The sequence below is a fragment of the Hyperolius riggenbachi genome, chromosome 2 (genome assembly GCF_040937935.1).
Source record: "Hyperolius riggenbachi isolate aHypRig1 chromosome 2, aHypRig1.pri, whole genome shotgun sequence".
NCBI classification, from domain to species: Eukaryota; Metazoa; Chordata; class Amphibia; order Anura; family Hyperoliidae; genus Hyperolius; species Hyperolius riggenbachi.
In genome coordinates, this window is record NC_090647.1 from 46511944 (window position 1) to 46524224 (window position 12281).

At 46.4% G+C, this 12281-nt stretch overlaps 1 protein-coding gene across 21 annotated transcripts in view; it reads left to right on the top strand.

Moving 5' to 3' along the window:
* The window catches only part of TENM4 (teneurin transmembrane protein 4), a 1797006-nt gene that overhangs the window by 1689497 nt on the left and 95228 nt on the right, over positions 1 to 12281 (top strand). For all 21 annotated transcript variants that reach the window (XM_068266709.1, XM_068266713.1, XM_068266710.1 and 18 more), the window contains one exon: positions 1632 to 1848. In XM_068266709.1, the coding sequence (XP_068122810.1) occupies positions 1632 to 1848 (217 nt within the window). The remainder of the gene's footprint in view (positions 1 to 1631; positions 1849 to 12281) is intronic.

Sequence of the window (12281 nt, forward strand, 5' to 3'; positions counted from 1 at the left end):
GCTGCTCAATAGCACATTAAAAATGCATGCTATCAATGGGGCTCATTAATAAAAAGCGTGTGTAAGGGGCTACACTGGTCCAAAAAGCCTTTTTACTAAAATGCAATGGAAAACAAAAGTTTTCTTTCTTAAAACAGAAAGTATTTGCCATAATTCAGATTGGAGTGAGCTCCAAGATGTCTCCCAGTGCATCGCTGCTGAATATATGCAAATCAGTCATTGTTGTCCTTGGAAGCTAAACACACCTCCAGAACCGCTGGAACGCAATGATGTGTCAGCTTATTTGTATAGAGCCATAATCTAGCATGTATACAGACTGTTTCGGATTGGTTGATCCTCTTCAGTGCATGGCATGGATAATTGTTGGTTCTATGGAGTAGTAGCCAAATTAATTCAACATTTTTCAAATTGGACTTTGGTAGTTTTTGAGAAAATTGATTTTAAAAAATTCAAAGAAAAAAAGGCTTTTAACATTGTATAAGCAGGTGCAGAGGGGGACACTGGAGGCACAGAGGAGGTACAGGGCATAAAGATAGCACAGTGTTCTGACTTAAGAACAGGTTCAGGTAAAGAACGAACCTACAGTCCCTATCTTGTTTGTTAGCCGGGGGACTACCTGTATTCAGCAGTGATGTACTAAAACACATCTCGGAGCTCACTCCAACCTGAATTATCGCAAATACTTTCTGTTTTAAGAGAACAAACTTGTTTTCCATTAATAAAAAGAAAACTTTCCTATTACCACATCTTTTTACATTTAATGCTGGGGATACACGGTAAGTTTGGTAACGTGTATCGAGCCGCTCGATAGATTCCGGCGCGTCCCCACGGGCGCTCAGATCGATTCCCGCTCGTCCCCGCGGTCGGGTTCTTATCTTGCACTCGTTTCTTCTATTGTCCTGCCTGCCGGTATCGGACATGTCGGAAAAGATTACTCTAATAAAAACTAGAGCAGGATGGGACATTTCGGTCCATTTTAGGCCCTTTACTGTATGTTCTGAACACTCCATAATGGCAGCCCACACTAAATCGAAGCCATTGCTTGTTTTAGTTGGTGCTGTAACTCTTCCCCTTCCTGTTACCAACAAGCCATTGGGAGCACTGTCCTTAGCAGCAGGAATGCTCTCATTTGCTGAGACCAAGAATGCATGAATCAGAAATGTGGAAACTCCTTGAGTGACAGACAAGGATTTGTAGTAAAAGAATGATACCTTTATTATTACCGGTATAATTGTTTTTATTATTATTTAGTATTTATATAGCGCCAACAACTTCCACAGCGCTGTACAGAGTATATTGTCTTGCCACTAAATGCCCCTCAGAGGGGCTTACAACCTAATCCCTACCATAGTCCCATGTCTATGTATGTATGGTGTAGTGTATGTATCGTAGTCTACGGCCAATTTAGTGGAAAGCCAATTGTTTTATCTGTATGTTTTTGGAATGTGGGAGGAAACTGGAGTGCCCGGAGGAACGCTGCAAGGGGAGAGTTTTAACGACCATGGCACGGTAATTTTAGAGACCTTTTGCTACATGCACTATTGCAGGAGGTCACATTGTATGTCAAGCCTAATGAGTTTGTTTGTAAGCTGCAACAGTGATGTAACCGAGTTCTCCCTTTTGCTTTGCAGATGGGTTAGTGGATTGCATGGACCCAGACTGCTGCCTACAGCAGAGCTGCCACACAAACACGCTATGTCTGGGTTCTCCGGATCCTCTGGACATCATCCAGGAGACCCAAGCTCCAGTGTCCCAGCAGAACCTGCAGTCCTTCTATCACCGCATCAAGTTCCTGGTTGGCAGAGACAGCACCCACTTTATCCCGGGGGAGAATCCTTTTGAAGGAGGGTGAGTTTGATGCCATATGTTTGCTGTATGTAATGATAAATTGGACCAATAGGACCAGCACTGGCCATCCTTGCAGGGATGTAGGGAAATATACACTGAGTGGTCCTTATTTAAAGGTAAACCAGTCCAACAGTAAACCAGTCGAACAGTGACGTAGTGTGATGTAACAACGCAGTTGCCTTTATAAAGAAAGCTCAGCTTTGGACGATGTAGTTATCACGGAGGCTTCCAGAGGCTTGCCACGTACTCCTCAAGACCGCTAATTCAGCACTGGCACCCTCTGGATGTTCACGGCCACAATCCAGGCCATAAACAAGCGTGCCTGCACTGTGTATGCGCCAGACCCTGCGCGCATGCATTGAAGTATGGAGCCATTTGGGCTTGGTGGAAAAAGTTGACCTCTGCTACTACGCACCTCTGGAGGCTGGGGTAAGTATCTAAATGGGTCCCTTTATTCCATAAAAGGTACACTTAGTCCTAAATGAATTCTGAAATTGACGCCCTGTGTGTGGCATAGGCTTACCGCACTTCTCATGGCTAGTGTCTGTCTCCGTCTAGCTGTAAAGTGGCATAGTATTTCCGCTTGGGCACCTTGTGACCCCGCTGAACTAGAGTCCAGTGTGCGTGCGCTGGCTACGTCTTCCTGTGGCAGTGTTCACATGCTACCACGGACATACTGTGCCTGCGCCGACCAAGACTTTGGAACGGGCCACTTTACACTTAAGACAGACGCTAGGTTGCTGGAGGTGCAGTAAGCCTATGCACACACACACACACACACACACACACACTTCATTTAGGACTAAGGTATCCTTTAAAAGTAAATAATTCTGACAGACTCCATTTGTTTCTTACCTCCCTTTAATACTCCCTGGCGGTATGATTCTTCAGGGCTTGTTCAGACTATGCGTGCTGCTGTGCGCATTTTGGCAGCGCGTATAGTGTGCGACACGCAAGAACGGTAGAAGCGCATAGACAGCCCTTCTACCATTCCCATCATATGCGCTGCGCTGTAGTGTGATGCACTATCGCACTGCTGCATGCATTTTCAGGAATTGCAGCACATATCCCATTCACTGTAGTGAATGGGATCTGCAGCACAGTGCATAGTAGCGCAGATGGCGTGCGATCGTACACGTTGTGTTCCGATCGCACAGCCATCTGCGCTGAATAATCTGAACGAGCCCTCTCGTTCAGATCTATGCCCTTCTACCATTCTTGCGTGTCGCACACTGTGCGCTGCCAAAATGCACACGGCAGTGCGCATAGTTTGAACGAGGCCTTACTGATTTTAGAGTCTAAAAGCTGTACAATTTTCCATGTGCTTGTAGACCCTAAAAGCAGGAAAGAGACATACTGCAGAGAGATCAGCAGCAGCCCTGCACAGACTTGCCTCCCCAGGATTACAGCTCCTAGCAACTTTTTTCTTTTTCTCCGAGCCTGACTCAGGGTTACCGTCAAAGAGATTCCGAGTTGCACAGAAGAGGATGTGAAGGGTAGCTGCGGTACTCACACTTGATCCCTGCGGTAGCAGCCGTATCAGGAAAAAAATCTTAGTATGCCCTGACAGGTGCACTTTAACACAGACTTAACCCTGTCAGCACTAGCAGACATATCATCACCCGGGTATCAGCTCTCCCCCCCTGGGCCGTGTCACACTAGATGATCTGTACGTGGCTATTGAATAAATCCTGACGGCTTATCAGTCATCCCTGATCTCCAGCATCCTGAGCCTGAAATAGGAAACTCACAGCAAGGTGAACAGATACATCTGCAGCTCTTATCTCTCAGATGCCCTTACCATGTCTGCTTATCTCCTGGCTGGACCGCTTCTCCGCTCTCCCTCTCAGCCTTCACTCCAGCTTCTTAAAGGGCCCAGAGCGTGACATCACCTTCTCCTCTCATGTGAAAGGAGTGTGATGGGATTTGAGGTGGTGAACGGATGTGTACGCTTCAGAGGATTACAAGCAGAGCATTGCTAAAGTTTACAGTGAAACTTCACGAAATGTCAACGGATTGGACATTCAGGAGGAATTATATTTGTCATTTTATCAGCTCTGTAGGTTTTGAACACCCTTCGTAGCCAAAGATGCACTTTTTGCTAAATCTTGACATATACTATATGATACATGCAGTGGCATACCCAGGGCATTTGACACCCAGTGCTGCTGTGCTGAGTATTAACCACTAGGCAACTTCTGCCAGGCTTTCCTATGTCCCTGTTTATAAACACCTGTAAACACATGTAAACATTTGGTTCTGTTTTCTATTTTTAGAAAACTGAGTTAGTATGGCACCATCTTGTGGCCAAAAAGTAAAACTACTTCCAAATACATCATTATACACTTACTGCAGAAAAATTAAATACATTTTTTTTTATTATTTTTTAACTCCTTCACCCCTAACCCAAAATAAAATATTATCGCCATACGTTGTACTAGGGACACAATTTAAACATTTTAATAACGGGGACAAAGGGGTTAAAATAAAAGGGGGAGAAATGGGTTAAAATAAAATGTCTGTTTTATCTACAATAGCACGTTTTATTTTTAAACTACAATGGCTGAAAGCTGAGAAATGGTGAATATTTTTCATTTTTTTCTTCTTTCCTGTGAAATGCATATAAAATAATATAGTTCTTAGCATAGAGTACTGCCCAAAGAACGCCTACTTTGTCCCGCAAAAAATAATATATAGATCATTTCAGTGTGATAATTAGTGATAAAGTTCTTACCAAATAAATGGGAAGAGCTTTTGAAGGGGAAAAAACCTGAGGTAGAGAAGAGGTTAAATTACACTCCCCCCTCCCCCGAGTGAGTGCGGCGTGCTAAGCGCCACAACTGGGAATGGGTGTAGCCTGGAAACTGCTCTGCTTAGGCTTTATTGTTAGGTATAGGGGAAGTTAGTGTTAGGCATAGGTATACGGGAGCTTAGTGTTAGGCATATGTGGTTGGTGATGGGGGTATTAGTGTTAGGCATAGGTATACGGGAGCTTAGTGTTAGGCATATGTGGTTGGTGATGGGGGTGTTAGTGTTAGGCATAGGTATACGGGAGCTTAGTGTTAGGCATATGTGGTTGGTGATGGGGGTATTAGTGTTAGGCATAGGTATACGGGAGCTTAGTGTTAGGCATATGTGGTTGGTGATGGGGGTATTAGTGTTAGGCATAGGTATACGGGAGCTTAGTGTTAGGCATATGTGGTTGGTGATGGGGGTGTTAGTGTTAGGCATAGGTATACGGGAGCTTAGTGTTAGGCATATGTGGTTGGTGATGGGGGTGTTAGTGTTAGGCATAGGTATACGGGAGCTTAGTGTTAGGCATATGTGGTTGGTGATGGGGGTGTTAGTGTTAGGCATAGGTATACGGGAGCTTAGTGTTAGGCATATGTGGTTGGTGATGGGGGTGTTAGTGTTAGGCATAGGTAGACGGGGGTGTTAGTGTTAGGCATAGGTATACGGGAGCTTAGTGTTAGGCATATGTGGTTGGTGATGGGGGTGTTAGTGTTAGGCATAGGTATACGGGAGCTTAGTGTTAGGCATATGTGGTTGGTGATGGGGGTGTTAGTGTTAGGCATAGGTATACGGGAGCTTAGTGTTAGGCATATGTGGTTGGTGATGGGGGTATTAGTGTTAGGCATAGGTAGACGGGGGTGTTAGTGTTAGGCATAGGTATACGGGAGCTTAGTGTTAGGCATATGTGGTTGGTGATGGGGGTTTTAGTGTTAGGCATAGGTATACGGGAGCTTAGTGTTAGGCATATGTGGTTGGTGATGGGGGTGTTAGTGTTAGGCATAGGTATACGGGAGCTTAGTGTTAGGCATATGTTGTTGGTGATGGGGGTGTTAGTGTTAGGCATAGGTATACGGGAGCTTAGTGTTAGGCATATGTGGTTGGTGATGGGGGTGTTAGTGTTAGGCATAGGTATACGGGAGCTTAGTGTTAGGCATATGTGGTTGGTGATGGGGGTGTTAGTGTTAGGCATAGGTATACGGGAGCTTAGTGTTAGGCATATGTGGTTGGTGATGGGGGTGTTAGTGTTAGGCATAGGTATACGGGAGCTTAGTGTTAGGCATATGTGGTTGGTGATGGGGGTGTTAGTGTTAGGCATCGGTATACGGGAGCTTAGTGTTAGGCATATGTGGTTGGTGATGGGGGTGTTAGTGTTTGGCATAGGTATACGGGAGCTTAGTGTTAGGCATATGTGGTTGGTGATGGGGGTGTTAGTGTTAGGCATAGGTATACGGGAGCTTAGTGTTAGGCATATGTCGTTGGTGATGGGGGTGTTAGTGTTAGGCATAGGTATACGGGAGCTTAGTGTTAGGCATATGTGGTTGGTGATGGGGGTGTTAGTGTTAGGCATAGGTATACGGGAGCTTAGTGTTAGGCATATGTGGTTGGTGATGGGGGTGTTATTGTTAGGCATCGGTATACGGGAGCTTAGTGTTAGGCATATGTGGTTGGTGATGGGGGTGTTAGTGTTAGGCATAGGTGGGGGGGGGGTTAACTCCATTGGTACCTACTCTGCACGCTTTCTCTCTCCTCTGGTTTCAGCCAGTGTGCAGGTCAACGGGTTTGTCATGTGACACCCTTGTGGTTAGGGTCTCAGCCTCATCCTTGTTACAAGTGTGTGATTCAGACACTGAATGACCAGCAGGCTAGCCAGGCAACTGGTGTTGTTTAAAAGGAAATAAATATGGCAGCTCTATATCCCTCTCAGGTTAGATGTCCTTTAAAGTTTACCTGAGACCAATGTAACGCAAATATTTATACTTACCCACAGGGCTGTTGGTACAAAAATCATCCGACTCCTCAGTTTATGAAACCTCCAACTCCGACTCCAGGTACCCAAAATGACTCCGACTCCTCGACTCCGACTCCTTAGTCTAATACTTACCACGGATGTGGATTTGCTACAAAAATTACCCGACTCCCGACTCCTCAGTTTATGAAACCACAACTCCGACTCCAGGTACCCAAAATTGCTCTGACTCCGACTCCACAGCCCTCTGGTAAAGCTCTGGTAAAGTCTCTGACTGAGCCAGTTGGTGATTACTGCACCTGCACGGCCCTGGACCGGCACAGTTACACGTCTTAATTAACAGCGCAGATACAGAACGCTTCCAGCCACGGGAGTGGGACTAAGGAGGAGTGTGGCCAGGGTTGCACATGCTTAGTACAGTATTCCCCGACTACCGGGGCTGACAGCAGGAGAACAGAGGGGACCAGATAGACACCGAGGGAATCCACAGACTACAGGGGGTGGAGGAAGTCCCAGTTAAGTATAAATCCTTGTGTTGCATTGGTCTCAGGTTTCCTTTAAGTCTGTATGGCTGAGTGTACAGCTACACTAAAGGTCATACTATAATTGTCAAGATTGCTTACAGAATTTGCTTAGGTTTTGAGCTGTATTCGGCGTTGCATATCCATCGATGTGTAGAAAGGTCAGTCTTGGGATATTTCAGCTAAACAGTTAGATGTCAGTCAGGAGTTGTCAATTGATAAACCGAAAGCTCATTTCATCTCCAGCGGGGTGACAGGTCCTCTTAAATCACGCCAGGCGGGTGCGTTACAGCCTGTCCCTCCCTTCACGCGTTTTGCCGGTGTTTATAGTCTTGCCTGGAATGAAGTATATCGCCCTGGTGGAGAGGCGGCCACAGGGGCCTCATAACCGCCGATCTTATTGGTGCTCCATCATTGCAGCTAATATTTATTCACAAACACGGAGGTGTGTAATGGGATTGCCGGCGTGTTTACCCGGCTCAGCCTGTGCAGAGTGGAGCCCGCTCCGGCATGTTATTGTTTTGTAATTAGAGCGGCTGAATATTTATGAACTATTTCAGCCAGTTGCCAAACATTAATTGAATCAAATCATTTCAGTCTCCACGCTTCAAGTTTCCTGGGATGCACACTGCAGGTAGAATGAGGTAAACATGAGGAAGCAGGCAGAATACAGGGCATCCATAAACGTGAGAGGACCGGATAACAGGGATCCTCAGGTGGGCTTCCTAGTGGTCAGTACTGAACTCTGATACGATACCTGGAGGTCAATAACACTGCCTCCAGGTATCTAGATGAGAGAGACCAGGAGCCCAAAGGCAGAGCCGGGACAAGGTCCTCCAGCACCCAACGCTGAGACACCAAAGTGCACCCCTCCATCCATCCCACCACAACCGTCACACACTGATTGCTGTTAGACTAAGAGGCCCCCAACACCTTAATCTCTAGTTATCTGGCTGCAGTCACTGCCATGTATCCCCTTTTCTTATTTCTCTCTGCTTCAAACACAATAGGGGAATGATAGCTGAGTGAGTTGTGCGTCCCCCTCCTACACTGCGCCCTGAGGCTGAAGCCTTTCTCGCCTCGGCCCCGCCCTACCCAATGGTGCAGTATTGTGTGTATTTGGTGGTATAATAAAGAATATCAATTTTATACACACAAGGGTGGGTTGCAAATGGTGTTCTTTGCAATCATCGCTAGAGCCTACGGGAAATTCACCGTTCTCGCTCTGTTTTCCAGGTCTGCTCGGCAGGTTCTGGTTGGTTGCGCTCCTTGGACTTATTGAAAAAACTGAGGTTTACAATAGGAAACCCCTAAGGGTTTAGCTAGTCTAAAAAAATACTGTTGGAGGCACCCTGTGTATCTGGTATCAGGTGTACATGTATTAGGAGTAAAAAGATCTTACCACCTCAAAGGACAAACCACTAGGGCAGGGGTGTCAAACTCAAATACAAAGTGGGGCAAAACTGAACACTGGGAACTAGTCGCGGGCCAACCTCAACGTCTGGCCATCTTATAAAGTTCCCTGGTATCTAGTGGTCATCCTCCCTCCCTTATACAGTTCCTTGGTGTCTAGTGGTCTTCCCTCCCCTATACAGTACCCTAGTGTCTAGTGGCCCGCACCCCCCATACAGTTCCCTAGTGTATAGTGCTTTCCCCCTACCTCCCCATATGGCTTCCCTGGTGTTCCAGGGCTTCACCTCCAATATAGTTTCTCTGGTGGTCTACAGTGGGCCAAACATAATGCAGAGTGGGAAACCACTTGAGGGCCAAATTTAATGGCTCTAAGGGCCAGATTTGGCCCGCGGGCCGGAGTTTGATATGTATGCGGGTAAGTATAAGTTTTTATTCATGCAGAAAAGACCAAAAAGTCTTTTGTGCATGAATAAAAACGTATACTTCCTAGTGGTCAGAAAGCTCACAGGGTTTTTCCATTTTCGGGGGGTTGCAGTATAGCTCTGTAGGTGAAGAAGAAACATCCCTTCAGGTTATCTATATTGAGGCAAGTCATTGCGGCTTGCGCTCTTTCCTGCGCTGCGCTTGACCTGGGCCCCACCATAGCCCTAATGTTATTATGCCTATGGCCACGCAGCAGTGTAATTTGGATGCCGGACCACAAACGCCCCGAAGAATTTCAGCGGCAGTTGGGTGAGCCGCCATTCGGCTCACCCTGCGCCAAAGTGACCAGGGCGGCTAAACGCCATATACGCTATCTGTAGTCATTGCAGATGAGTCAGCAATGTTTACAAACACTGCTCACAGCCCTTTAAGCTATGTACCTAGGTGGCGATTTTTCCTGCGACTGACGATCTCTTGCGTGCCGAGCAATCGTTTCCGTAATGTGGGTGGGATAACGACCATGACGGTGGTACTTTAAAATCCCAGATGACTACCGTGCAAAGTGCTTAGATCATTTAAACTCTATCGTGTGCCGTCGTGCGTTCTCATAAGTAAGATGATGGATCGGGGAATGCACCCTTTCTATTGCCTAACCCTAACGCCATTCACTCACACACACTCAAAGACCTGACATAGGGTGGTGAGTAGGGATGAACAATAAGATGCAAATTGTTCCTAAATTATGCAAATATATGCAGCTTGAAAAAGGACCAATTAATTTAAGCCTGGATTTAAATTGACTGGTCTATTTTCAAACTGCATACATTTGCCTCAATTCGGAACAATTTGCATATCTGTGATCATCCCTAGTGGTGAGTATTCAGCTTAAAAAGGACTGCTCCTCATGAAAAGGGACAGTTAGAAGCTATGTATACTTTATAGTTCCACTGTGAATGCAGCTGTTTGCCTGGAGTACCCCTTTATTTCCTCCTGCGTGAAGCGTTCCTCCGAGGAAGGGAGCCGGAGACTTGCTAGTCCTGCTCGATGCTGAGGCAGGCGAGTATCAGGCAGCCATGTCTCTCCGGCGGTAGAGCTGCTTTAGAAACCTTTGTAAAAGCACTCGCTAAAAGAACAGCTGGAATTAAATCTGGTTTCAAGCAGAGTAAATGGATCTCACCCCGTGCGCTTTCAGCGGCCGTATCCCAAATGAGGCCAACCGATGTGCAGAATTTGCCATTTTGCTCTCTACGCCGGTTCCATTATCACACAACTTTGCCCGCACAGCCGCGCCGATTTAAGTGTGTTTAGGAATCATTTTGTCCCTCTGCTTTCTTGTTTAGGGTATTTTTCTCACCTTGAGACGTGTCGGAGAAAACAACAATGTAGTCTTTGCTTGCCAGTTTAGCGCTGAGCTCTGTGAGAGAAGTCAAACATAGTCTGTCACCATCTGCTGGGCCTGGAATAGCTTGCATGGGGTTCAGGCAGCCATTTTGTATGCCGGGCCATCCTCATTTCCAGGAAAATGGAGCCCAGGAATTCATTTGGTAACTTGTATGTGATATATCTTCTTCAGGTTAAAGGACAACGGATGTGAGAGGGATATGGAGGCTGCCATATTTATTTCCTTTTAAGCAATACCAGTTGCCTGGCTGTCCTGCTGAACCTCTGCCTCTAATACTTTTAGCCATAGACACTGAACAAGCATGCAGCAGATGTTTCTGACATCATCGTTAGACCAGACGAGATTAGCTTTATGCTTCTTTTTGGTGTTATTCAGACACTACTGCAGCCAAATAGACCAGCAGGGCTGCTAGGCAACTGGTATTGCTTAAAAGGAAATAAATATGGCAGTCTCCACATACCTCTCGTTACAGTTGTCCCTTAACCCCCCTACGACCGCGTCACGCCGATAGGTTTGATTGCAGCGGCAGCCCCAGGACCGCCTAATGCCAGTTGGAGTCAAGTCCTGGGGTGGGGTTTTGCAGGAGATCGCGTGCGCATCTCCACTCGAATGACGGAGCTCTGCTCTGTCATCTGTCTCCCAGCGGCGATCACCGATAGTAGACAGTTAGTGTACAGCATTGCGATCTACGGCAGTGCTGTACTGGGGATAGCCGTGTGACACGGCTGTCCACTCTGGAGGCAAGGAAGCGATTCTCTATCATATACTGAAGCCTGTGACAGCCGATCGCGCTGATTGGCTGGCAGAGGGAGGGAGGGCGGGGTTTAAAAAAATCTTAACATTTATTTTTTTTTAAAAAAAGGAAATGAATATTTATAAACAACAAACATTGGGGGAGCAATCAGAGCCCACCAACAGAAAACTCTGTTGGTGGGCAGGAAAGGGGGCATTTGGGATTATTTAGCATATGTATAAGTATGTTATTTATTTTCTTCTTGGGCATTAACTCATCAAGCAGGTAATGCACTGATAAAAAAGAAACTGTCCAGATTGTTACATAGGACTGGGGAAGATTAGTGACTGGAGTGTCTCTTTAAGATCGGCAAGCAGCATTGTAAGCTTTGACCAGCCATCAGTGTTGCTGCAAACCACAGCACAACCACCGGCAGCTGGGGAAGCAGCAGCCACACCTCTTCTTCAGCCAACCCTTAAAGGGAACCAGAGATGAAGAGAATTGAAAAAATGAAAAAGCTTTTATACATACCTGGGGCTTCCTCCAGCCCCATAAGCCTGGATCGTTCCCACGCTGCCGTCCTCCGCTGCCTCTATCGCCGCTACCGGGACTAGGAACATTTCCTAGCAATGCCCTTGAGGCTCTGCTACAGTGTGAACAACATGACAATGCTGACATACGCAGCAGCCCTCCCAATATGGCTTGTTGTTAACGTCTTTAGGTTGACTGCCTACGGCCATGTGACCAATTGTGACCAATTGATTGATTTGAAACCCACATATACATTGAGGCCAGTTTCACACCAGCAACCAGGGTTATAGGTGTGGTGCGATCGCAGGATCGCATCACGCTGCAATGTTAAAAATAGGTTTTGGAGATTGCCGCGGCATTGTGCGGTAATATCACTTTTGGCTGCAAGCCAAACTATAAGCAAGGCTCTCTAGCGCTCACTTCCTGTGGCCGAAATAGGAATTGCATGGAAGTGTATTCAAAAAATACGGTTTGGTGCAATGTGAGCGCAAATTTTTCAAAATACATGCGTCGACATTGACTTAAATGACTTCTGGTCATCGCAAATGTTGCCCGTTAACTTGCCCGTTGCTTTGTCATCAGATGCAATACTTCTGGCACATCGCACTGCGTCAATGTCCCCTAGGCTTTCATTGCTTTAGCGTTACCCTG